This window comes from Genypterus blacodes, unplaced genomic scaffold (assembly GCF_046128005.1).
Source record: "Genypterus blacodes isolate CSIRO-AG114 ecotype Tasmania unplaced genomic scaffold, CSIRO-AGI_Gbla_v1 ptg000052l_1, whole genome shotgun sequence".
NCBI classification, from domain to species: domain Eukaryota; kingdom Metazoa; phylum Chordata; class Actinopteri; order Ophidiiformes; family Ophidiidae; genus Genypterus; species Genypterus blacodes.
In genome coordinates, this window is record NW_027466864.1 from 1,013,153 (window position 1) to 1,039,974 (window position 26,822).

Sequence of the window (26,822 nt, forward strand, 5' to 3'; positions counted from 1 at the left end):
ATTGACCTGCCTAACAAGTGGGGCTCTGTGTTGCCAGTGGGGCCCTGAACACCACCACAACACCTCAGCTCATACACACTGTTTGACCCTTTGCTGTCTGACTTATCAACCAAGTGCTGACACCACCCAGGCTGGCACACTGCTGCTGCTGCTGCTGCCAGCTGATAAAAGCAGCAGTGACTGGACTCTGGAGGAAGCTGCTAGTGCAACAGTTGAAGAAAAGAAAAATATGCAATGAGAACACCTCCACCCTCATGAACATGTTTTTTCTGGAAATCATTGAACTGATCACACCTGATTTAAGCCAAACACACACACAGGTCAACAGGTCTTACATGAGTGTCGGACAACTGAGACAACTGATATGATGTCATTATGTGTATGTTTGTGGGCAGGGTCTGGGTGGTTCCATTCATGATGTCATTATATGGTGATGTCATTAACATTATGGTGTCATTAACCTCTGTAACGTGTGCTTTGGCGGTTCGACTCATGTCTCCCACTACTATGATTTGGTTTTGCAAATGAAATATAAAAGAAAAAATGCAAATGAAATGAAAAGCACCCGATGCAAATGCCAGATGGCTGAAATATGTGTCTGGCGCGTTTATATGCGATTGGAAGAATGGTGCTCATTGTATTGATGTACATGCACACAAGCACACTCCAATGAAAGAATAAGGAAGGAAGAAAGGAAGGTTTTTGCAAGGCTGCTAAAGGCCATCCAGTTCCCATGAGAATTGAAACCTCTTCCAGTCCTGTGCTAGTTAAATCTGTGTGTATGCTATCTGTTTCTCTGTGGAGTCCAAAAGAGGAACACGATCAGCCAATGGGAGTTCAGAGAAAACAAAGACTACATAACTGCTCTAAAATTAGCCTTGCTATTGTCAGTCAGCAGACTTAATATAGAGTTTGTAGGCCAGGCATGTATGACAGAAAGAACGATTTGACCAGTTGTTTTGATGGGTCAGTCAGCACCATGGACAGAGGCCCTGTCACCACAACCCTGTGGTCTGTGACCTCTGAGGCCCCAAACCATCGCACAACCCAGGAGAAAACACTGGAAAGCAAACAGCCGACCAGAGGCTGTTTTGTTCATGAGGGGTTTGAACCACGGCACAAAATCCACTGTGGAAGCTATCGGGGTAATCTAAAGGGGAAATATCAGAGACAGAAATCTCACCAGACTTCCCTGACCTGTCCTCACAAGCAAGAGGAAGACAAACAAAGTCATCATCAAATCTCATGACACTGACAAACAGCAGGAAACTAGCTCAGCATTGTTCCAGCACGGCCGTTGTTCCTTCTTTTACTTTCCCAGGGGGTGAAAGTGAAAACAAGCACTAGTATTAAACATTTATTGACTGTTGGATTGATTTCACTTGGCACAAGTAGCTCATACTAGTAGAGTGTCAGAAAATGCTGAGTCACATGAAGAGTGATGAGGGGGGAGGGGGAGATGGGCCTGAGTCTCCATTTATTCCGTTAATAACGCAAAAACGCTTGAAGTTGCAGTCTTTGAAAAGTGATAGGAGGCGGGATAACTTTAACAAAAGCCCCAGAATGTGAGTTAGCAGTGTTTGGTCCCTTTAAATCTAAATATAACCCGGTCTAAAGCTGATACCTCAACCCGCTGGCCAATGCTGCGTTTACATCATCCTCTAAAGCTCAAACTTCCAAACACTACTAGTCATATAAACAGTATTTTTTAGAAGAGATCTCACCAATAAAACATCAAATATGTAACGTGGGCTATATATTCTGATCATTTTAATCTACAAAAGGAAAAAGAGGAACGTTACAGAATATGATGATGTAACAAGCGCTGTACACAAGTCTTCACATCAAGCATTTATTTCCTCGCAAAAATGTGTTGCCGATATATTAAACCTCACTTATGGACACGTTTATTCAACTCCTATAAGTTACAGCGCCTTAAAACTCTAATATCATATTTTAATGTAACTTTCCCTCAGGCAAAAAGAGGAATCATTCAGAACTCCAATATTCCTTACAGTGCCTGAACGCACCAAATAGCATGTCCACCTTGTAGTGTTTAGAAAACAGTGTAAACGTTCACACCGGGCCGCTTGCTCGTTACCTTGTTCAGGTGCGGGTAGCGGGTAACATCGTAGCCCCTCTTCTTTGTGTAGACAAACGTTTTGTCTTCGGACTTGTGCATCTCCGTTTCCACTGACTCCTTTCTCACCAGACCGTGTGCCATGTTGAAAGCCTCAGCCTCTTTAAATAGAGCCGCGGTGAAACTGTTATGAAGTCAACAAGTGGATGTGCAGGTCTGACCGCGGAGCTCTGATAGCGCCACTAGCTTAACTGCCTGACTCCTCTTGTTTATGGGAAGCTGGTGTCTCCTTATCAATGTTCTCACTTATTTATTAAAAGCTGCGTGAGCAAAGTCTGTGTCACAACAGCTAGAAAGATACAAAGAGTGTGGTCAGCAGATGTGTGGTGGAGAGGCGTTTATGGACGCAGTTAGTGGTACAAACCACTGAAACTGACAGTGGGATTTGTCATTGAGGGGAAGCATTAAAATGTATTGTGGATGGTTCTTTAACTCACTATATATATTATGGTAATCCAGGGGGCAGCTTGGGCCAGGAAATTAAAAACAATTAACTAAGGTATTATTGTCAATTTCACCAAACTCAATGAAACTTTGGTGGTGCATTTAGACAAAGGGTCATATAAGAGGAATTTGCTGTACTGCAGGAAATTGAAATGCAAAATACATTCAGGAATAAATAAAGTGTGTATTGAAGTAATTTCTTTCTCTTTAAGTCTGTATATTGTTATAATAATACTCGTTTTTCGAGCCTTGTTCAGCCTAATGGTGCCGTATTAGTTTGCCATAATAAAACTAAGTTGATCAACTTTTACTCAGATCTTTAAAAGTTACATTTTGTAGTAAATAGTGACAGGCAGCAGGATTTGTAGTTGTACAATGAGTGCAATATGTAATGCTGGCAAAGTAAAGCGTTAAGAGTGAATTCATATATGTGTGAAATTAACAGTAAGGCCAAATATGACATAAATGATTTTGATCAAAGTCCTTCTTACCGACACATATGCATCTTATGTAATCTTAAGTAACCGGGTTTCTAGGTGCTGTCACAGGAGTCGGGAGGATATCTGATCTGGTTTCGAAGCCAAGGTCAACCTTCAGCCTTTACACTCTTACAGCTGTGGGTTATCCAAGGCAGCAGTGAGTTTGTACGTAACAACTGACTCAGGAATAGTCTACATTCTTACAGAGCGAGAAAGGTCACTCACCCTCACTGCATATACTGTACGTCACATGGAGGGGGTGATTGATGTCAATTCTGCCTGTGTCTCAGTATCCAATGACATTTGTAGCATTTTAAGTGAATTATCCTGTGTAGTCATGATAAACAGTTTATGCTTCAATTATTGTACTATACTACTGAATAATGGATTATATTAAATGTCTGATTTTATGTTCCCATTGATCTGTGTTGTGTGTCTGCAGCCAAGTGTGTAAAGATGAATGACACTCTGGCAGTGTGCCCGTCAGTAAAACACATTACTGTAAGAAGATGAAAGATAGCTGAAGAAAAGAAAACCCAGCTTTAAATCCTTGTACACTGTTCACTTTTGTGGTGAGCGTTGAGATTTACCTTTTGGTTTTATCTTTCTGTCATGACTCATCTGATCTCCTTCAGCCAGCGATGTAATGCATTTCACAAAAATGACCCTTTACAACCCGTCTGAGGTTGTTTGGCTCGGACTCAAAATGTCACAGTCCAGGTGTAACTGATAACCCTAATGACTGCTTTGTCCCATTTGGGTGTGGCAATGATTTGTGGGAAAGCTACACACACGCACACACACACCAGAACATGTAAAGAATATAGAATAATTACCACATTATTGTATTTGTTTCATATGTAAGCATAAGACTGGAGTAACTTGTGCCTGTCACACCTGCTCCTGATTGTTGTACAGTGTTTCAGTGAGCGTCTCTGCAGAAGAGGACATCTGCAAATCAGTTAAAAATCTTGAATCCAGAATGAATAAAACAGCTTTTGGGCAAAATTACAATGGACTTGTGAGATAATTTAATTAGTTTTGAAATGGTTTTGATAGTCATTTCATATAAAAAAGATTTAAACAAATAAAAAAAAGGAAAATGGCCCAACCTGGAGGCATACAGGCTGTATTCTGTCACAAACTAGAAGGACAAAGTACCAGATGTGTGTCAATGGACGTCAATCAAATCAAAAGCATGAAAAGTCATTGTTGATTTCAAATACAAAACATATGCAAAGACCAAAGTAAACATTTTTCCAAAGACTTAATACTGTTTCCCCTGAGTCGTCCAAGAGTCTCACTGTTCACAATTTGTTTTAATTATTTCCAACTGTGTGAGGCTCCTCCGCGTTCTTCCTGCATTGCACTGTGGCCCAATAGTGTCCATCAAGAGCTCAAACAAAAACAAATATCTACATTTAGTTACATTAAGTTTGTCAGACCTTTATGGGTACAGTGAAGGTTTTCACACATAGCAGCACATATCTGATCATCATCTCCTGATTGTTTTGTTTATCAGACTTTCCCTCTGTTTGAATGACTAATCTGGATTAGAAACATCTGCCATCTGGAGCTGGAAGTTGTTTCTGAGGTTTGAGCAGAGCTGAAGGGTTGAGGCAGTGTTTGGGATCAACCACCAACCCACCCACTAAAATCAGCATGTTAGTAACACAGGGAGGTGATCACAGGAAGTTGTCCACCTGGTGATAAAGCAATTCACAAAGCCCAACCACCGCCACCGCCACCGGGAGCCAGACAGAGTCAATCAGAGCATCCGCCCACTTTTTTTCTTCTATTCACTTCACATCCATTCCTATCACTTCTGCTGGAAGTGTAAATCCATCACTTCCTGTGCTCCAGGACAGGATGTGGTGCTGCCAGGTCAAATGAAAAGGAAAAGCCCCAGGGGATCTGCCAGTGCAAGCCTTAACACAACCTCAACACCTCACTTTATCTCTTTATCTGTCTCTCAGTCGACAGAGCTGATGGTTTGATAAGAAGACGGACATGGGAATATGTCTCTTTCTACACAAGAGACATATCAACTCAGACTTTGCTGCACGTGAATCATAGTGATAAGGCCGGGATTGCACGTTGATGGATCTCTGTCAAGGTGACCTGCAGGCTATGTGGACGTTTCAACAGAACATGGAACATAAAACAATAAAAAGCTCTTCATGTGGGTTTGTAAGTGAAAGAATGATGGTTATGATTAACTAAGGAGGTTACACGTGTGCTGCTTTCATTTTTAAAGCCTGAAGTTTATTTGCTTCACCTCTCTTGAGCAACGCTTTACTGACCCTGTTGAACCAGATGTTTTATAGCTCTAATCTCCTGTTATGGCATCTTAATAACGTAGCATTTCCCTGAGCTAATGTTAAGGCTTTATCTCTGCAGCTAGCATCACACATTGCAGCCCCTTTTTTTTGCCACTTTCTGTGTCTTGTCCCTTGTTTATTTCTTTGAGGCTTTCTGGGACAGGAAGTGGAGGAAGTAGCAGACAAAAACAAATACAATTAGAGAGAATGGAATCGCCCACAAAACATATGGTTGTCTCTGTTTACTCCATTTATTTGAGTAAACAGCAACACCTGGCAATGCTTCTTCTACTGTGGCTGACGGTAAAGGATTCACAAACATGGTGATTAAATAGTCAGACTGTGGAATTTGGAAAGCATATTGCACAGTCTGACCGTATGAGCACAATTAGCTGGAACTGTTCATATTTGGGTTCAACTATGGGTTTCTGAAAGCTGATACTTACTACAGTAGATGCAGCCAAAGACAATTATGTGCATTTTTATACGCCCAAAATTAGAATCATATGTTTAGATCACAAATTTACCCCCAACAGCTGACATTATACAGCTTATACAACATTAGATGAAGAAAACAGAACTTTAAATGTGTGATCATTGGAATTAACCGTGCCAGCTGTGATAGGGCAGATGCACAAAGGTCAAAGTGCAACTCGGGAGCTTGATGCGTGCCAAACCGTCTTGGGTGTGTTTAGCTTTGCTCACCTGCTGCAGTCTCTGGGGTGTTTTGAACTGTTTGACCTCTTTGATTATCACAACCTCAGACTGATAAACTCAAAGCCTACAATGACCTGTGTGTGCTTTATGTTCACCAGCACGCAGCAACCTTTCCCTTAGTCATTCCGCAATTCCCAATGGGTTTTAAAACTCTGACCTGGCAGCACGGAGATCCAAGTTTGATCAGCGGCAAAGGAAAATCTCTACCAGAAGCACATTTCCTCCCTGTTGGGAGCTTTATTAAGCCATAACTGTTGTTATTAAAGCCGTGGACAGAACACACACAGAGGAGCTCAGAGCACCCACAGTGCCAATGGAGGAAATGGGTGGGTGTTAGGCAGGGGTTCCTGAGGGAGTCTGCTCGCTCTCTCTCTCTCTCTCTCTCTCTCTCTCTCTCTCTCTCTCTCTCTCTCTCTCTCTCTCTCCCTCCCTCTCTCTCTCTCTCTGCTATGAGTCCATACGTGACCTTCCACCAGCCCCCCAAATCAATGGGCCCTTTCACTGATCACCGTTCATAATGACCCACTGTTTGAGCTCACAGATATTTGGGGAGGTGGAAAGAGAGAGAGAGAGCTATAAGCTGCAGCTTTTCTGTCCAGCATTATTAGAGAAAGCTCAGTTGACATGAATGTACAGCCGTAAGGAGCTTGATCATAATAGGCCGAGTTGAGCTAAGGAAGCCCAGAACATATCCTGAGGAAGGTTCTGCTGAGCTTGAGGGCCTGTATGAGAGGGAGTGTGGAGCTGCTGAAGGCACGGAAGCAAAAGACATCAGGAAAGGTTTCGAGACAATACCTTCATACTTGTCTGATCCAAAAAAAACAATCCTATCAAGACAAACAGCGCTGAATTATTACAGGATACAACAAACAATCCATTTGTTGTTTTGCAGAAATGGCCAAAAAATACAAATGAAGATATTAATTCATAGACTGAGCAGCGTGAAAGGATAAGATAGGCTTGAATATAATAAAATGATTTATTTATGATCAAATAGTGGTTAATTTTGGAAACATTTTGTCCTTTCCCTCTTAGTAGGAAATTCCATTTTGAAACGGAATGTCTTACTTGCTTGCTGAAGTCTAGATGTCAAAAAGGATTTTGCTGAATAGCTGATCTTGAGTTTGTAGTTTGTTTGGATTGCTTATTAAACAGTTAACACCCACAGCATACGAATATGCAGAAACAAAAATAAAGCAATAGCAACATAGTTATCTAACATTAAAATTAGCCATAGGGTAAGAAATGATTTAAGGTTACAGAGTGTGTTCAGGCAGAGATAACAGCTGTGTGTGTTGTGCTCGCATGCGTGTGTGTGGGTGTGTTTTGGCCCTTTAATAAAGCTTGTGCCTGCAAAACAAGGAGTGCCAGTGAACTCATCTGTATCGCTGACTGCTGGAATCAGCAGGCAGGTCCAAGTTTGCCAAACAGAACAGAACGAGTCATCATCGCACGGTGAAGACATGTCCAGAGACACGCTGGAGCTTCCCCGGGCTCACTAAATGGCATGTGGCGGAGCGAGCCAAACAGGCGTCATCACCACGCTTCAACAAAACTCTCTTTCTTCTCTGCAGAAGAGGACAGAGATTAGTGTGTTAACCTAGTCACACAGTGTGTTTGGGTAACCTTTCTGACCCTGCAGAATATGTGAGTCTCTCTCTCTCTCTCTCTCTCTCTCTCTCTCTCTCTCTCTCTCCTTCTCTCTTTCATAAACATGCAGGCACCATTATTTTTTCATATTTTGTTCCAAACCCGCATTTCTTTGCGTCTCTATCACACTCTTGCATTGAAAGCCGCGTTTCTTGCTTGGTCCCATCCATGATCGGTGTCTTGTGGCTAATTCATAAATCATCTGAAGTCAACAAATATCTTTCTCCGTCTAAGCCTCGCTCCTCTCACACGTCTCATGTCCTGGCAGCCTGCTGTGAAATGAAAACACGTCCTCTGTCCAAATCCTCGCAATAAACAAGAGGTCTGTCAGGGATAAATGTCACATTTCTCCATGTTTGTCTCAACACGTCTAAACAGTCAGAGCCTGGTGTGGACACACTGCAGATCAGTGTGAACCTCAGCAGCTCAATAACAGGCAGGAATTGTTGGTTCCACTTTCCTGCCTGTTGCCAAATGAGGCTCAGCGACAGAGCTGCTGCTGCATCGACTGTATAATCTGCAAAATATATGTTTGGCGTACAATGGTACAGTTATCGCACGTCAAGGAAGTACTTTCACATCTCGAGCAAGCTTGAGTTTGAAACACAACTCTGCCTGGTGTGTGTACACATTATTATCAAGATAAGAGCTAAATGCAGCTTGTATTTGCTGTATATACGTATCAGGGTTCGGCTTGTGCGCTCCACTGACATCATGTTTGTTTTGCGTTTCCTTTCTGCAAGCCTGAATTTCTCAGCTGTGCAGAATGTTTTGACGCCGCTCCTTCGATGCAACAGTAAAGCACCTTCATGCACGTACAATAGCAGGGAGAATATATGGGAGAACCTCCTATTTTTAGTTCTCCCTTTCTCCTTGATGACATGTGCTTTTGGGCTTCTTACCTAACGATTACTGCACCCGAGCAGAAATTACAATCATCAATCATGTCTGGTAGAAAACCTCAGATATCCAAACACTATCTTCTGTTCGCAGGGAATGAACCGGCGCTCTGTTTGTTACCTGCAGGGCAGCTTTGATTCTGACTGGAGGTACTCATGAGGATTAGGATCACATACTTGCTGGATGTTTTCAGGTGCATGCAGGCGTGTGATCCGGAGTGTTTTTGTGCTTCTATTGCAGGGAGGCATTATGGGCCGTCAGTGTAAACATGAAGATGAAGCCACACACGGAGACTCTTAAAGGAGGATAATGGGGCTCAAAGTGCTGCTCTATTATCTCTCATTGAATTGAAATATTATGATTTTACTTCAATTAAGGCACTCAAAGTTAATGTCCAAGTCTACAGGTGGTAATTCCCATGAATCAACAATGCAGGATTGTTTTCGTAAAAAAAATCCTGGAAAGACTGTGGCTGCCTGTTCCTGCAGGCAGGTACGCAGAGATCCAACGAGCACGCGTGACTTCAGTCAGCCTTTCATCGCTCAACACAGTCTCTTCTCTCAAACCTGGCATGCCAACCATTTACCCAAATATTTACAATTAAAAAGGTTATATACAGTATGTGGATCTAAGGGAGACTTTTAACTACTGTCCAATAATGTGTGTTTATATGTGTGTGTGTGTGTGCGAGGAGGAGGACGAGGGGAGTGAGTGAGAGAGGGCGAGAGAGGCAGAGAGTCCTATCTTATCAATGGTGGTCTGTTTAGTGTGCAGCAGGGCTAAAAAGGCCGTTCAGTTGTCAAAATAAAGCATGTGGAAGTGAGCTGTGGGTCACTGCAGCCCTCTGAGTTGGTTTATTAGTGTGGAGGAGCCACACTCTGCCTTTAATGTGCACGGAGCTGCAGCAAGAGGCCATTCAGCTCCCAAAGACCAAAGCCGGCACAGATAGATGCAAGAGGAGGAAAGCTTTGTGCTCGCTGAAACGTGTCGTAGCTCAGTGTGATTATAACGACTTAATCACTGCCTAGTGTTAAGTAAAGACAACAGGTAAGTTGAATGATGAGTGTAGAATAGGGAAGGATAGACTGCAAGGGGTTAATCAGGGCAGATAGTTTGTGGATTATTCCTTTATCATGTGAACACACTGGTTGTGTTACTGCTGTGAAAGGTGGACGAGATCCTATCAAACACAATCAAACACAAAATCCTGAATGTTAGCCATGGCCACACACACATCCATGGAGTACAGCAGAGTGTAGAGGAGCACTTCCCATAAGGGTGTGACGCTCTGCACAAAAGCCCCTCTATCCGCTCTGCATGCCCCCCCGACCCCAACCAGAAATATCACTCACTGCTTTTCTATTTGGAAGCTGCAGGGCTACAAGCATAAGCCACACCCCCCTCCCCACTCTCTCTCTCTCTCGCTCGTTCGCTCGCTCCCTGGCATTTCAAAACCGCTTTGGTGACCTTTGACATTGAACTTGTTGACTGTGTTCCAGTGTCTGGTTGTGTCAGGGTTGCCAAAACAGTGGTTATGGGTTCGTACTGTTTTTGTGTGTTGCTTTTAGGTGGCTGTGTTATCAGTTTGAGGACATTATTATGTTGCTGGTGCACAGGACTGTCTGACTCTGTAGTAATACACAAACACACACTACCCCAGGATGAGACTGGGCCACTGCAGTTCCTGTAACGGCCACTAGACGCTGGCCTGAGGTCAACAGAACCCAGTTTAGTCCAAAGAGGAGAGTTTTGTTGTGTGTTTGCAGGTTGAAACACCTGTCACTTGTGTGTGAGAGAGACTGTGTGTGTGTGTGTGTGTGAGAGAGAGAGAGAGAGAGAGAGAGAGAGAGAGAGAGAGAGAGAGAGAGAGAGAGAGAGAGAGAGAGAGAGAGAGAGAGAGAGAGAGAGAGAGAGAGAGAGAGAGAGAGAGAGAGAGAGAGAGAGAGAGAGAAGGGGAGATCATTGTTGAGTGCGTCCATCAGGATCACTTACATGTTGGCTGGATATGCGTGGCCACCCAAGGGTTAGTTTTCATGTCCTTCTAATATACCCTCACTCTCTCTCTCTCTCTCTCTCTCTCTCTCTCTCTCTCTCTCTCTCTCTCTCTCTCTCTCTCTCTCTCTCTTCTGTCACACACAGAATAACACAGACAGGTGGATGGTTATGATCAGTTTGTTGTTCACTCAGCCTGGTGTGTAATCTGCCACACACACACACACACAGGTTGAGTGACACATATCATAACTCTAACATCAGTTCCTAATCCAAGAGTGACAGTCTTGACTTCATCTCCCCTTGAGCCAGATGTGTATCGTCACACTCCCTCCCTCTCTCCCCCCCCCCCAGGACTTTCTCTTCACACACATACTTAACATGTCTTTACTGGGCTCAGTGAGGCTCTAACACGTCACTGAAGCATTCCCCTCCACTCACCAGAGAAGCTGTTTCTTTTTCCTAAATCAATGGGATTATGCTTTTCTTCGAGATGACATGTTGCGTAATCACAGAATGAGGCGAGTCCTTCCATCCATGAAACACACACAGAGGCCACTTATGACATTATAATGCTTGAATACCTGGATTTACAATCAGAGAATCTTCTTCTTCTTCTTCTGCTTCTTGATGTAAACATACTGCATGTGAAGCTGATTATGTTTTACACCTGACATGAGAAAAAGGATGTATTGCCTGAATCAGACTGCATAAACGAGGAGAAATGTAATGTCTGAGTTGGTGGCTTCTTGATAAGACGGTGATTAAAACAAGTGACAAACTTGAAACAACAGAATGAAGACAGGTTGCATCATAAATTTATAGAATGAAATGTGTCTATTGCTTGTAAATGTAGCTTTATTTCTCATTCTGAAGATGAGTGCATGCTGATCTGTGTGTATGTCCAGTGAAAGAGGCTCTGGGGGTTATGAGTGCAGTGAGAGTCGCTGTGGGTGGGTTCAGTCTATGCATGCAGTGTTTACGCTTGACTGAACGCAGAGGATAAGTGGTGCAGATGTTGGGGCTCAGCTTGCTCAGAATGGAAACACCCATTGTGGAGAGCAGTGGAACTAATTCCATCGCAGCACCATTGACTGGGGTGCGCTCGCTCCCCTCCTCCTCCTCCTCCTCCCCCTCTCCTCTTCTCCCCCCTCCTCCTCCACCTTCTCCCTGGCTGCAGGGTGTCAGCAGCTCCTCCCGGCTGCGCTGCTCTGCTGAATAGAACCCTGACTTCACCGATTCAGCCTTTGGTAGATCGCCTGGTCTGGTCCCTCCCATGTGTGCACAGCTTTTGTCACAAGTGGAAAAAAAAAGAAGTCCTTTTCAGATTTGTCCTCCCCCTCCCTCCCTCTCTGCCTCTCTCCCTCTCTCCCTCTTTCCCTCCCTCCCTCCCTCCTCAGCATCAAGTGCAGGCTGTGCAGAGCGTCCCGGCTGCTTTCTCCCAGCCTCTTTGAAGGAGCAATGAGGAGAAGGAGCCGCAGCCCTGCTGAGACCGGGACGTCTGGGATGCAGTAGCTCACATTGTTTCCTATTGGGATCATATTTGTGTAGATCTTACAATAACGAACAATAGTTTGTGGATTTGGGATATCCATCAATCGGATGCAAGCAGGTATGAAGCCTGTCTCCTTATGTCAATGTTGGCTTTATTTATTGTTCTGTTCTGTTTGGATTATTGACCCATCTTCACTTCTTTCTGCTTTGTATTTTCACAGATATACATTTTTAGGTTTCCAGGAATTTAAAAGTATTATGATATTTCTTCATAATTGTTAAGATTCTTCTCTCCTTTTTCTTATTATTATGTGCACATTTCAAATCCAGGCATATGTAACTGATTTGTTGAACTCATTTTACAGCTGTGTAGTCAGTCATCAGTCACTCCTCATGCTACAGATTTATTTTGCTCACATTTCATTGGATGTCTACTTTGATTGGGTATTTATTTTCCTTATCATTATAATTATGATATTTATTCTTTTTGAGAGAGAAAATACACACAGCTGATTGCGGTTGATCCACTGGAGACATCTTTGCTGAGATTTGAATTTAATCTGAATCAGACATTATGATGTTTTTGTTCATTTTCTCCCTCTAAACAACAAAGAGTCAGAATGTGATTGTGTGGCGTTTATTACGTGTAATGTTTGAACAAATATTTATTTAAAGTTGAAGAAAATGGGTCAAAGCAGATGGAATCACCCTTTCCAACAAACGCGCTGTTGAACTAAACAATAGCAAACTTCTGGGAGAGACTTTGCCCCATGTCTTTAGTCGAGAGGAGGGATACGTGCGTTCTGGCGCCATCTAGTGGTGTTTCTGTGCATGGACGGAGAGGGCAAATCGCTGCTTACGGGCTCCTTGCAATGGAAAATAGCTTTGCACAAATGAGCGCCTTGTATGACCAAAAGCCATCATGGCAGCATATCAGTTTCCACTCTATCCTGAGTAATTGTAGGCTTTCTGCTGTGTTATGTCTCCGTCTGGGCCCGGGGAGTCACGCCGAACAGAAACTAAGAGTCATTCTTTTTGTATTCTCATTTGCTGAGAGTGTTTTACAGCTTTTTGCGGGCTTGTGTTTTACGTCGGCCTGTTTCAGGGTGGTTAGTCGTTGGCTATTGGACATGTTTTATTGGACGCTGTGGTGAATATAATCCAGTGCACAGTCAGAGGTTTAGTCTGGGTCAGGGTGGATGATGGTGGACTCTCTCACCTATTGAGTTTATACAGGTTTGGCAACTCCTGATCAGGCATTACTGAGCCTCAACAGGCGATACTGAGACAATTCTCCCTGTCAACATGAGTCTCCTGGGACCAAATCTACAACTTCTCTCTTTTTTGTGACCCTGCACTAAAACCTAATTGCAAGGGAATGAGCTATGGACTCTGAGGCTAATCGAGGCCACAGGCTCGTCCTCCAGCTGGAGACCCCAGATGTTAGGCTGTCTGTCACACATCATTTAAGCCCCTCACACACACACACACACAGCCAGGAGAAATGCAATCATTGTGGCTTTTAACTCTGCAGCTCTGTTTGACATTAACAGCTGGGTTTAGCATCGCCGCTGTGTCGCTTATCAGTGAATCGCAGCCAAATGATTTTCACCTCTTGTGTTTTGGAACTGACTGACTGCCTGCATCGCCGCAGCAATGCTGACGAAATGTAGCTTTCCCGCTCTGCAGTTAAGTGATGGTCTGCTGAATCTACTAGAACCCTCTCTAAACTGTCTTTATAGGGTTGTCAGGCTATGCAGAAGCTCTCTCTCCCTCTCTCTCTCCCTCTCTCTGTCTGCAGCTTGCATAGTCTTTATGTTTGATGTCATTTGCAACCTTGGTCGGGGAGCAGAAACCAGATATGGTCATTACTGAAGGAGAAGGTTAACCATTGTGGCAAACCTCCAAGCCGCTGTCTCAGCCCATTCAGGTTCATCCTCACATCCTGGCCGCCCACAGCCTGCAGCCACGCGCACACACAATTAATCCACACTTAACCACACAGCTGATTCTTGAACTCCAGGGCAAACGTTTGAGATCTCGGCGATATTTGTCATATTCATCTTGCCATTTCTGCGTTCAAAGGATGGAAACAAACATTTTTCTGCCAACTGGAGCATTTGAAGGAGTTGTGGTTGAGTTGTCCTGGTTCTGATGCCTTGTCACAGACTGCTGGGCTCTGGAATAAGGGCAAAGAGCAAATGTCTTTACTATCCTTGGTCATACTGCCTCCTTGTGGTCGGAAATGAAACTGTGTTTATTTTGTCAGGGATTCGGGCCTTTTGATGACATCAAGCCAGAAAAGAGTGACCTTTGCAGTTGCAGAAAGGAGGCGAATTTGAGCAAAACTAACTACTGTGTGTTATCTGTAACTCCTTACTGAATGAGTCAAAGTATCTGTTTCTGTTTGCTCCATTTCAGAGCCAGGCCCGCCTTAACGATGGGCCCCATACCCCTGTGTCTCCTGCTCCCAGTGGCGGTGCTGGTTTTGGTGGCGGCTGATGAAAACACAATCGATGACAAGTACACCTGGCCGCAGTGGAAGGTGCCTCTGGTAAGGAAACGACGCACCGTGTCCCTCAGCAGCCCCAACTTCTCAGCTCATCCTCAGGCTGAGCTGAGCGGGACCTGTGGGATCGAATGTCAGCGACGCCTCCCAACGCCGTCTCTGCACGACCTGGAGGAGTTTCTGTCCTACGAGACGGTTTATGAGAACGGTACACGCACGTATACCTCAGTTTCTGTCCAGGGCCTCAATGAAGTGACCGCCTGGGACAGAAACACCTCGTCTAGTTCCCGACATAAGCGGGAAGTGTACGGCACAGACACGCGCTTCACCATCTCCGATAAGCAATTCTCCACCAAGTATCCCTTCTCCACCTCTGTCAAGATCTCCACGGGATGCTCTGGGGTGCTGGTGTCGCCTAAACACGTTCTGACCGCCGCCCACTGCATCCACGACGGAAAGGATTACATGGACGGAGTGCAGAAGCTACGTGTGGGGATTCTGAAGGAGAAGTCCAGGAGAGGGAAAGGAGGCAAAGGAAGAGGAGGGCGAGGGAAAGGCAAAAAGAGGAAGGGGGACAAAGCTAAAGAGGAAGCAGAGGAAGAGAGTGAAAATGAAGAGAACGGAGGCAAAGGAGACAGGAGGGGAAAAGGTAAAGGCAGGAAGAGGAGTCGGCGCAGCGCTGAATCAGAGAAGCCTTCGTTTAGGTGGACCAGGGTCAAGCAGACGCAGGTTCCTAAGGGCTGGTTCAAAGGCGTGGCCGATGGACTGGCTGCAGATTATGACTACGCCATTCTCGAGTTGAAGAAACCCCCCAAAGTCAAACACATGGATCTTGGCGTCATCCCCTCGGTGAAGACGCTTCCCGCCGGACGGATCCACTTCTCCGGCTTCGACGACGACCGACCCGGCAACCTGGTGTACCGCTTCTGCTCCGTTTCCGAGGAGTCCAACGACTTGCTGTACCAATTCTGCGACGCCAAGCCCGGTTCCAGCGGCTCGGGGGTCTACGTCCGCCTCAAAGAGCCCGGGAAGAAGAAGTGGAAGAGGAAGATCATCGGGGTCTTCTCCGGTCACCAGTGGGTGGATGTAAACGGGGACGGGATGCAGGAGGATTACAACGTGGCGGTGAGGATAACGCCCCTCAAATACGCCCAGATCTGCGCCTGGGTCCACGGGGACTCGAAGGAGTGCCAGGAAACCTGAGACACCACAATACCCCTACCCCCTCAACTACACCCACCTACTCTCACCTCCCCCATCCTCACCCACCCAGCATCCAACCAGGGGCCCATCGACTGCCTCTCTCACACCATCTCCCTCTCTCTCACACACACACACACACACACAGTATGCATCCACAGAGACTCGTCAGCGTATCAAGGGAACTGTGGCTCTCCAGCTTTTCTAATTTATTTGCTTAAAAAAAAAACAAGTCCGAAAAAACACATTTCTTATTTCGACATATTTCGCAAAGATTTGTCCAATATGCAATCAATCCATTGTGGGAAAATGTGTATATTCAAATGTTTCCTATTCTTTTGGTTCATCGGTGTAAAACGTAAACGCCACCGCAACAAAAAAGGAAGTGAACATCAGGCTTTGACAAGAGAAACAGGAAATGAAGCTTTGTCTTCCGGTTGACAACAGACGCTGAGATGAAACGCCTTTAAATGAGCGTGCAGGTGTTTTGCATTGTGTATATCTAGATCTTTCTACAGCTTATCCCCCTCTTCCTTTTTCTACATTGAGAGAGGATTCTTAAGGGTCCTGCATATTTGTTTGGATTTGTTGAGTCTCCATATTTGTTCTCGGTTCTTGCAACACAGTGAAATGTGTTTTTCATTGTTGTGCACATAATTATAGCGGTGCTTATCCAGAGACTTGGTGCTAATTTATGAAATTTGTAATATTTTCTTTGTATTTTTGGGGGATTTTTTTGACGGGGGGGGCGGGGGGGAGGCGGGTGGGGCAACTTCTCAGAATATATTTTGATAGCTTAGTACTGTAACTGTGTATTTAATATGAGGCTTCTCATCGGGGCGTGTTAACATGGGACTGAGCAATGCAACAACAACAACAACGACATGAGCTGTTGACTTTTCTTTCATTTCAAATGGTTACATTTTTTTTCAAAAGCCACAATATTGTTATATAATAACAATTTTTCAATCCGGAATGTTATATATTTGGAATTTTACTGTTGCTTATTTCTTAAAAAAAATGGATTGTCCTTTGCTGAATACCAAATACCTGAAATTAATGCTTAAAATTGAGGACTACAACCCATTAAACCAAGATTACTACTTGTACATGTGTGGGTTCGTCATAATTATGGAATATTTAGCTCCACTACTGTGTGTTTTGATGAAACTGCTCCAAATAAGGGCTGATGGGCTGATGGGTTCATGAATATGGATAAATCACATCCAAAATTAAACCCCAGAACAGTGAAGTTATAAATGTAAATAAGTATTTTTGTTACATCCCTTCTTTGTTATTGTGTAAAATAGTCAGGCGATGGATTGAACACCTAAACCTGAGGTTAATGAACGCAGCCTGTGGGTGTGGCCAGCTCAGGTTTGACACAGCCGCCCAATCAGAACAAAGCAGGAGGGGACCTTAAAGAGACAGTACCTAAAATAGAAACCTCAAAATACATCCTTAAATCAAAATATGAACATGTCAATCTTCCTTAAAATGGAGGTGATTGGTGTGATGAGAAAAACAAAGCGTCTTAGTTCATCATCATCATCATCATCATTGAGTTTATTGCATCTCAAAGGGCTTACATGCACTGGGGAGGGCCATTGTCATCAAAATGAATTCAAACTTAAACAAAAATACAATTTTAATTCAGTCATGGCAAAAAAATGACTTCCATTATTTTCCTTAAACCACATCTGATTCTCACCACCGATTCTCTAACACACACACGCACGCACACACACGCGCACACACACACAAAGAGTGAGCTTTGAGACTTTGGAGTTAAAGCACAGACCCGGAGCTGCTATCCAGCTGTCCAGATGCAATGTGAACACTCAGCAGGTATTTCTTTCATTTAGAGTCTGCAGGACTAGATGTAAATTTGCATGAAGATGATTTTGGCTTCCACACTGTACACACACACACACACCCCCTCCCGTGTGCCCTGACACAATATTACTGTTTCACTGACAAAGGGTCAAAGGTCAATAACAATCAAATGAATCACGTATAACAAACACTGTTTTCAGACAGTAGCCACATCTGATCTCATCTTCCAGGCTCGATCTCCACGGCGATATTTTTAGGGTTGACCAGCGTGTTGTTGCTAAGGTATCAATGGTTGTCAAAGCAGCGATGGGTGCAACAAAGAGACATTTAGAGCCATGGAAGTCCTTTTTGTGTCGTCGTGTCGGGTTGTCATCTGCACTTCCTGTCACAATATGAGACGACAAACACGTCAAATCTTATCTTAGCTAAGGGAAAAACACCTAATAATGCTTTTTTTCAAACCTGATCTCAAATGTGAACCTAGTTGAACCTGTCTGAACGTGAAGTTGGCAAATATCAAAACAAAACTACAAAATTCACCACATTTAGGGCTACGATGAACGCGCGGACGACAATGAATATGTGTACAAAACAAGTAAACAGTCATACACAGGTGATCATGAGGTCTGTTTCAATCCAGAATTCATGTCCATAACTAAGATGACATCGTCAGTCTGGAGGATATGATGCTCAGAAGCCATGGCAGCAGCCTTACAGGATGGAGACCACAAAGATAATGGAGGACAAAACAAAACAAAACAAGAAACTGAAACTGAGTGCAGAAGATCACTTGCTGGTCTGTGATGATCCAGAAGCCCACATAGGTCGTTTCTTATTATCTATTAACCGTATAGAAGTGTTCAGATGTGTTTCTGAGTAGCTTCAAACAATGAGAGGAGATAGGTCGGGGGTGGGGGGGGAGGGGGGGGATACTCGCACGACGTCTTACAATTTCATGTCAGATTCACATTGATATTTCTCTTCCACAGACGCACAGATTAAAGACACCATCCTCTGATTTTTGCCGGAGAAATCTATGTACATTTAAGAGGAATTTTCTGTAAACAACACACACTAACATGTTTCTTCAAAACCTACAGGAGGGACTTAACCGTGTACCACTCTCATCCAATCAGAGCGGGGGAAACCAGAGAAGAGACCCCTCCCTCTCCCCTACGTCTCTCTACGGGGGAGGCGGAGTCAGATACACACCAGGGGCGGAGCTTAGGACACCAAAAACGCAAAACCATCATTCAGCTCAACACTACAAATGAATTCTTTCACTTAGTTTTGTTTTTTTTCAGAGTTTTGTGTGATTTTGTTTAGACAAAAGATAAGCACATCTACAGAAGCACACTGGTTTTTTTTTCCTCGTATATTTATATATATATATAATATAATCCGCTATGGTTCACTTTCACAGTTTGTGCTACGACATCACACAGGGGAGGGGGGAAGGACGAGGCGTGGATAGGCGAGGAGGAGGAGGAGGAGAAGAAGAAGAAGTGGCTCTTATAACGTCGAGTAGCTGAACGGGGGGAGGGGGAGGGGGAGGGGGGGGCGGCGTCGCTGGCATCCCGACGTGTTCGACAGGCACCAGGCAAAACGGTGAGAACGGCGCCTGCTCCGCACAGGAAAGCAGCTGAAAGACAGAAAACAAGACGCAGGACACAGGTTGTGAGTTTGTGTATGAAATTATGCTTCTAGATGCTTCAGACATCAAATCATAACCAAAATTCAAGCAGTGGAATAATCTAAATTCTATGTGTGTGTGTTTTGCTGAAAGACTGAAAGGATCAGATTTACTGAGCATGACGCAAATTACCATCCAATCCGCAAATACCTCTGTTATTCTGTGTTTTCAATTTATCTGGGGATTTACTGAGACTGATTATGTAAATGAGCGCAGCCGCAGTGTGTTGATCTTGAATGCACATCTTGCATCTGTCAGGAGAAGGGATATAAAAAGGGCCTCTCGGTTTGGAAATATGATCTGGCCTGACATTTGATGCGGCACAACGTTCAGCACCAGGGACAGCGCTTTTTAGAAAAGGCGGCCAGAGAGATCTTGGCTAATGTAGCGAAGAAGCCAGAAGACATTTTGTAGAGATAAAGCTATTTTAAATCAGCTGTAGTGAGCCGTATGCATACATTTCCATTCTCTCCTATTTTTTGTGGCTCAACATCAGAACCTAAACCTGCAAATCTTACCAGCACACCTCCCTGCTCACACCTGGGGAATTATAAGAAGTCCTTGAGGTCGAGTTCTGCAAGAGGGTCCTTGGGCTTTTTGGGACTCTGGTTTGCAGGTCCTGGAGAAACCTGAGAGAACGGAACGTCATCAACCCTCACACATTTTGAAGCTGATTGTATTTGGTATGCCTCTGTTTGTTTTGGTGTTTCCTTACCGGTGCTCCGGGTGCAGCGGCTCCAGGTGCAGCAGCTCCAGCCACCCCGGGGAATGCAGGCCTCATCATGGACTGTCCCATCATGGACTGCCCCATCATGGACTGCATCATGGGGGCTCCAGGTCCTGCTGCGGGAGGCTGGGTAGACAAGAGAAGGACATGAGTTCACTGTGTGTCATGTCTATAATAATAATCAAAAAAGATAATAAAGAGTCCAGCCAAGAAGGAACCAGCACATGAAGCTCACCATGCCAAAGCCTGACTGTGCTCCTATTGGAGGAACCATGGCTCTCACAGCCGGTGCAGCTGTAGCTCCAGGGGCAGCACCAGACTAAAGCACAGATTAGGTTAACGTCATGGTTTAAAAAAATATTTAAAGAGACGCTCTAGCAATGTTACAACATTTAGCACTTTGCATTTACATCTCAACATGGCCACTTATGGAGATCTGTGGCATTCACACAGGTGTGTAGGTGTAAGGATGAACCACTATGGATACATGTGGCTAGTTCTTCTTTCATGGATAGATAAGGGTTAATGCTATGGGCTACAGGTCTAATAGGCGAACACCAGATACCTCCAGAACGGTACAACATACAAAAAACAAGTTCAATAACTTGGAAAAAGAGAAGAAACACATCCACCTAGAAAGTGTTTGCAAAAAGTTGTTAAATCAACCAATCAAACACACACCTATGTAATATTTGGAGCCACATTATTACACCTGCTTCACACAGATGCTCAGCACAGCGGTTTGCAACAACACGGCAGCTCTCCTGCTGCTCTTACCATGGGGGCTCCTGGTGTTCCCCAGCTGGTGGGAGCCACTTTGGGCATCCAGTTGGCTCCTCCTGTCAGCTTCTTCTCACTCTGTGGGTCCCTAATGGAGAATCATCACCATCATCATTCAGGTCCTTAGATATGAAGTATTATCATTATTTATTTTGGATTTTCATTTCAACCCTAAAGGAGAGTTAAAGTCGACACAAAAAACTAATTTGCATACATATACTTACTTTTTCTTAACTCCGAGGTCTGAACAGAAGAAGAGAAGAACAAATGATCAGTGTGTTCATATCTGTGATCCCCACAATCATGGAGCTCAAGGAGTCAAAGTCTGCAGTGTGCTTCTACCTCCAATCAGGTTGGCCAGCGATGAGTCCAGATCTCCTGAAATGGTTTTGGCAGCAGGCGGAGCAGCTGCTATGCCGCCTCCTGTGACGGGAGTCCCCATGCTCCCTGCTGTGCTGCCAGCAGTGCTGCCCCCGGTGCTCTGGGGTGTTATGGCGGGCATCAGCAAGTCGCCTAATCCATCAAACACTTTTCGGGAGGGGACGACAGGGAAACAACACGGATTACAAACCTGGAAATCAGTACTCTACCTGCGCGCACACACACAAGGACAGAGGGAGGGGATGAGACCATGACTGCACACTGAGGGGAACAATCCAGCTCTCACAGTTTACATATGCAGCCGTGCATTAAATCGCTCAGAGTCAAGCACTCACTGAAATGCAACTACAGCAACTCCACTCACTTTGCTACGTCTCAGCCGCTTTACAGTCTTATTGTTTTTTAACTGAAACACTGACTCATCTAAACAAGAAGCATCCGTTTCACATCTGTCATCAAGTCACAGACAGGTTTTCATTCCAATAACAGCTTCCCTTATCATTTCCTCCTCTGTGATTCTTGCTTTCCATGATCTCACCTGCTTTCCAAGAGACATTCATTCATTTCATGACTACAAAATTCAACTGGTATTCATTTCTGCTTTTACTTCTTTTTTTGCATCTTAAAGTGGACAGATTTAGCAAAACTTTAACCATAGAAACATAACAATGACGCATACATCTTAAGTACATTTGCATTGCTTTACATACATGAAACAAAATACAGTTTGATTGATAATATCTAAAATGCATCTCAGGTATTATCAATTACACAATTATCTCTTTTCACTTCAAATGTTGCATGATTGGAATGAAAACCTGCAGACCCAAGTCCAGACTGGGACCTTGATGGTTAAGAGACACCAAACAAACAAAAGAAGACTTGATTTTGTCTCATGCATGAGATAAAGAGATACATTGTTGCAACATGCAAAATAGTTAAAAGAAGGCGTGGTCTAGTTCCACCTGCACATGCTGCACTGCACTGTGGGGCTGAACTCACCAATTACATAGTAGAAGAAGCAAGCAATGATCCAGCAGAGAGGAGTGGCAGGTGAGGATGAGGGTGGAGGGAAGGTTGAAAGAGGAAGAAAGACAGAAAGAAAGAAGGAAAGGTGTCGATCGTGTGAAGTGGGCGAGCAGCAGGGTGAAGAAAGCATAAGCGTGTGTGAATGTGGCAGAGGAGAAGAGATAGAAAGAGAAAACAGAGAAATCATGGCGAGAGGGAGCAGCGCTGCACGGCGAAGCAGTCAGCTGTAACAGCTGTGTTACATAAGAAGCATGTCAGTGTCATTCATGCAGAAGGAAAGCCGTCAGCACGAATAGTGGCAGCAGCACTGCACTACTACAAACAACAACAACGACAACGACAGACTGATCAGTGCTGAAGAAAGCTTAGTATTAAAGAACAAGGCCAGATTAACGCACTTCACCAAGGAAACATGGGAAAATATAGAAAAATGGTTTGAACATCTCACACAGCATGACAATGACACTCTTACTTACTTGAAGCATCAAAGCCACCAGAGGGCGCCGGTGAAGCAGTTACAGGTTCTAGTGGTGCTGCTGCTGCTGGTACTATTGGAGCTGATGGGACTGCAGCAGGAACTGGTGGTGTTGGGGAAGGAAGGGAGTCCAAGGAGTCAAAGTTTGACTCCAGGAGGTCGTTGTGCATGGGAGCTGGAGCGGGAGAGAGAGCGAGCGCCGGGGCCAGAGCAGGAGCCGTGGTGGGGGCCAGGGTGGGAGACATCAAGCCTCGGGTGGAGAGAGACAAAAATAGGTCACAAAATCATTGAGATAACACATGAAATACTGCCTCTTAGCACAATCGCTGTGACCTTCATAAGGAAAACACATTCTACCTTATTAAGCTGACATAAAGAACGACAAATGGATTGTGTATGGAACCTGAGTGGGGCTCGTAACAGCAGAAGCGTTCTGATGCATTCAAATGAAACGAGAGTCAATGATGAGAAAATAAAAAACCTGGCATGTAAAACGTTTGAGTTGTGTCAAATCTAAATAGTTCAAATATGAATGAATCACTCAGAGATGGCAAAGTCTAATTTTTTAATCCATCTTTATCTTTAATCCATATCAAAGATGTATTATTCAAGTCTACTGTAGCAGAAACTGAAATGCTGAATCCGTGTCATCTCAACTACACTTTGCTGGTGGTTTTACAGTTTTTGTTCATGTACCGCAGCACCGTAGAGTGGAAATACTGTATCAGCGTGAATTTCTAGGCTGGATCATGAAATGAAAGCAACATACTGACAAGAAAACTGATGGAGGGAATCACAATATAAGAAACAGCAAAGATGAAATATTGAACCATCAGTTTTAGCGATATTAAAGTGAAGGCTAAGGGCAGAAGTTTGAGGAAACATAAGGTGAACTTCAGCTGTATTGTGAGGCATAATGCAGCAGAATACATGGAGTTGTACACCTGGATAGTGATACTGATGCTACACACAGTATGCACAGTGTGTTCATCACTGCTCATGAAAAGTGTGTGTAGCTGAGATGAAAACAAACTTTTATTACATCCTCCACAGACGGATATAGAGCCGTGACAGAGAGCATAAATGAGACGAGTGGCTGTTGCTTGTGTAAGGTTGTATTGGAATAATAATTTACTGACTTTCCCAATTGAATCCAAAAGCACTTTGACGCCGCTAAGCAATGAAAATTCAGACTTGTCGAGCCAAGTCTGTCATCATCAATTGAATAAATGAATCTCCGGCATCACTCACTGTGTAATGTCCTAAGCAATCCACAAGTCATCGTAAAAGTGCACATTTCATCCAAATTGGTTCATCCATTCAGTCTTTCTACCTCAATTTGCATAAGAAAGCTAAAGTCATTCAGCATTAGAACTCTCTCACCTCCCAGCAGATCATCTGCCGGCGCTCCAGGAGCAGAGATCTGCGTCTCCTCCCCGGGGCTACCGAAGGAGTCTGCAGGGGGCCAATCAGTGATCCACAATGCAGCATGGAGGGCAGAAAGGGGTTAAAGGTCAACCCTGGCCCACGCACAGAGACAAGGTTGGGGTGGGAGACTGTGAGATGGATCACACCAACTGCTAATACACAAACAACACAAGACTGTCTTTGAAAAGCAACGACCAAACTAAAAGATGGAGGTGCAACTGTTCTGGAGGAGAATTATAATCACTGGTCAACGAATATGATAACTTTTACTTTTACTAAAATCTCTCGAAAATCGTAACATTTCTCTATGTTTTGAGGCAAAACAAAAAACAGAGAGAGAGAGACAGAGACACACAATCAGACTGCGTGATATTCTTAGAATGTAACTGGGAGCTATTGGCACTGCCCGTCTGCAGTCTAATCCAGGAAACACTAAAATTTGCTTTAGCACGCCTACACTCCACCGACACACTCAGCCAATAACAGCACACTTGGTGCAGACATTCACCTGTGAGTGTAGTCAAAAACAAAGATGCCCAGTTAAGAACACTCAATTCTCACCCATTCCAAATGCCAAATGCTTTATCTAGGGTTTCTTCCATAACACTGATTCATTGTGCTCAAACAGAAAATCAGAGAAGAGCCCTGCATTAACTGGACATTAATGCAATTACAGGCATCTCACACAGTCTCAACTGAGAGAAAGTCTGAGAAAAAGTGTACGTAAGTAAGACATTGTTAGAGAATTTAAACTGCTTACTTTCAAACAGGCAGACTCATATGCAAAACAAAGTACGACAATAAAATAAAATGTTATCAGCATATCTTTGGATCTCATCAATCATAACATAATTCTTAAATTCTTAATTGCACAAACACTTCTCGTATTGATGTACAGCTACTTGATGTTCTGCTTCCAAAGGCGTATTTGCGTAATGTTATTAGTATTCATTGGACATTACCCAGCAGGTCAATGACTGGTGCCGGCTCTGCTTTGGGTGGAGTGGAGGCCTCTGGTGAGGGAGATGAAGCAGAATCAGCAGCAGCCCCTGGAGAAGAGAAGGAGTCTGAAGAGGAAGAGAGAGAGGGAGAGAGGGAGAGAGCGGGAGAGAGCGAGAGAGAGAGAGAGAGCGAGAGCGAGAGAGAGCGAGACACTCGATTACTCTTCAAGTTCAAGTACAACAATTATACAAAGCTCTGTTCATCCGCTGGTAATGTGCCTCTACAGCAAGGTTAGGATACATGCAGTACTGCAGCAGGCAGAAGAGAAAAAAGGCTCATGATTGGCCAGGAAGTGGGATCAGATGTATGAGGCACCCATGAGTCTTAAATGAGTGTCCACTTCTTTCAAGCATGCATCATTTAGAAAGTATAGAACCAGTTTGCACGTGCTGTGCATGCAATCACCGGCACCAGAGAGGAAGTGAAAGCGTGGTGCGGTGAAGGTAAAGCAGCTTCACTCACCGCTCATGATGTCTCCAGTGGGAATGGGCTCGGGCAAAGGAGAGGGCCCGCGTGAAACGGCAGGCAGGTCTAATTTACCGACGCAAGCAAGAGGCCGAGCACGAGAAAAGAGAAGTGTGGAGGAGGCCGGAGAGCAAAGAAAAAGTGTTAGCGAGGCAGATACACACACACAGCTTGAAGATAGAAAGAAAGCAGCCACAATTCCAATATTCCACAAGTGGGTTGCATGCACGGTGCTCATACCACTATGGGGGGGGGGACAAACCACGACTTGTGAAGGGGGGGGAGAAAACAGATGACAGAGACGTATGGAAACCAGAAGAGATGAAGAGGTTCCACACACACAGAGAAATGGATATCAACTCCTGTACCTGCACCAAAAAGGTCTACGCTAGGAGTGGTAGCAGCTTTGGATTCTGTGGTAGGGCTTTGCTCAGGCATAGAATCAAACATATCTAAGAACAAGGACACATAATTATATGTACATTCAGATTCCACAGTCCAGTGCATACAGAATGATGAGTTGAGTAAGATGTGGAGAAGCAGAGAGCATATCATGATTAGAAGGGCCAGGTTAAGCTGCTGTGTGCTTTGTTTGTATAAGACAGAATGAAACAGTGCAGTTAAAGGGGAATATTACCACATTTCAATCAGGAATCAAGAGTTTTCGGTTTGTATCAAGCAAACCGGGAATTAAGATTAGAATCAGTTGAAAAGGTTTGAGAGGTTTGAGAGGTGGATTCTGATATGAGGTAATGTTCCCTTAAACATGTGCAAAAGCTAAGGAAAAGCATTCTCAAGTTTTGGCAGTTTCTTTGTTAGTATTATCGTAACAATCACAACACGATGAGCCACCTCTGATAAAAGCAGAATCATAAGTCCATATCTATCCACAGAGATGATTGGATACACTTTGGAAGTAGCTGACATGCATCAACTTAAGCAGATCTAAGAGTGTTTTTATTTAGATTCCAATTCTTTCAATTAGCAGAGGAGCTCAAAATGTTTGATTAAGTTTATGGTCAGATAAATGATCTGTAACTGAAGGGAAGAACATGAAAAATAGAAAAACAAATCTGAAATGTAGGGACTGGGCAAGTTATCATCAGCATCATCATCATCATCATCATGATCATCGTCATCATCATCATCATCATCATCAT

General features: G+C 44.1%; 3 protein-coding genes across 3 annotated transcripts in view; 1 reads left to right on the top strand and 2 right to left on the bottom strand.

The window, feature by feature from the left end:
• me1 (malic enzyme 1, NADP(+)-dependent, cytosolic) overlaps nucleotides 1–2,439 on the bottom strand; it is a 67,970-nt gene extending 65,531 nt beyond the window's left edge. Inside the window, exon 1 of the mRNA XM_076150583.1 lies at nucleotides 2,102–2,439. Within this exon, the coding sequence (XP_076006698.1) occupies nucleotides 2,102–2,224 (123 nt within the window). The 5' untranslated portion in view covers nucleotides 2,225–2,439. The remainder of the gene's footprint in view (nucleotides 1–2,101) is intronic.
• Nucleotides 2,440–12,053: 9,614 nt separating this feature from the next.
• On the top strand, nucleotides 12,054–16,952 carry prss35 (serine protease 35). Its single transcript, XM_076150216.1, has 2 exons — nucleotides 12,054–12,255; nucleotides 14,559–16,952. The coding sequence occupies exon 2, from the start codon at nucleotides 14,578–14,580 to the stop codon at nucleotides 15,847–15,849; it is 1,272 nt and encodes a 423-aa protein (XP_076006331.1). The 5' UTR covers nucleotides 12,054–12,255; nucleotides 14,559–14,577; the 3' UTR covers nucleotides 15,850–16,952.
• Nucleotides 16,953–19,923: 2,971 nt separating this feature from the next.
• snap91a (synaptosome associated protein 91a) overlaps nucleotides 19,924–26,822 on the bottom strand; it is a 33,661-nt gene continuing 26,762 nt past the window's right edge. The window contains exons 18-28 of the mRNA XM_076150447.1: nucleotides 26,031–26,114; nucleotides 25,660–25,728; nucleotides 25,158–25,262; nucleotides 24,151–24,222; nucleotides 22,769–23,017; nucleotides 21,225–21,410; nucleotides 21,107–21,125; nucleotides 20,880–20,970; nucleotides 20,338–20,421; nucleotides 20,091–20,228; nucleotides 19,924–20,004 (exon numbers count right to left, since the gene is read on the bottom strand). Coding sequence (XP_076006562.1) covers nucleotides 19,924–20,004; nucleotides 20,091–20,228; nucleotides 20,338–20,421; nucleotides 20,880–20,970; nucleotides 21,107–21,125; nucleotides 21,225–21,410; nucleotides 22,769–23,017; nucleotides 24,151–24,222; nucleotides 25,158–25,262; nucleotides 25,660–25,728; nucleotides 26,031–26,114 — 1,178 coding nt within the window. The remainder of the gene's footprint in view (nucleotides 20,005–20,090; nucleotides 20,229–20,337; nucleotides 20,422–20,879; nucleotides 20,971–21,106; nucleotides 21,126–21,224; nucleotides 21,411–22,768; nucleotides 23,018–24,150; nucleotides 24,223–25,157; nucleotides 25,263–25,659; nucleotides 25,729–26,030; nucleotides 26,115–26,822) is intronic.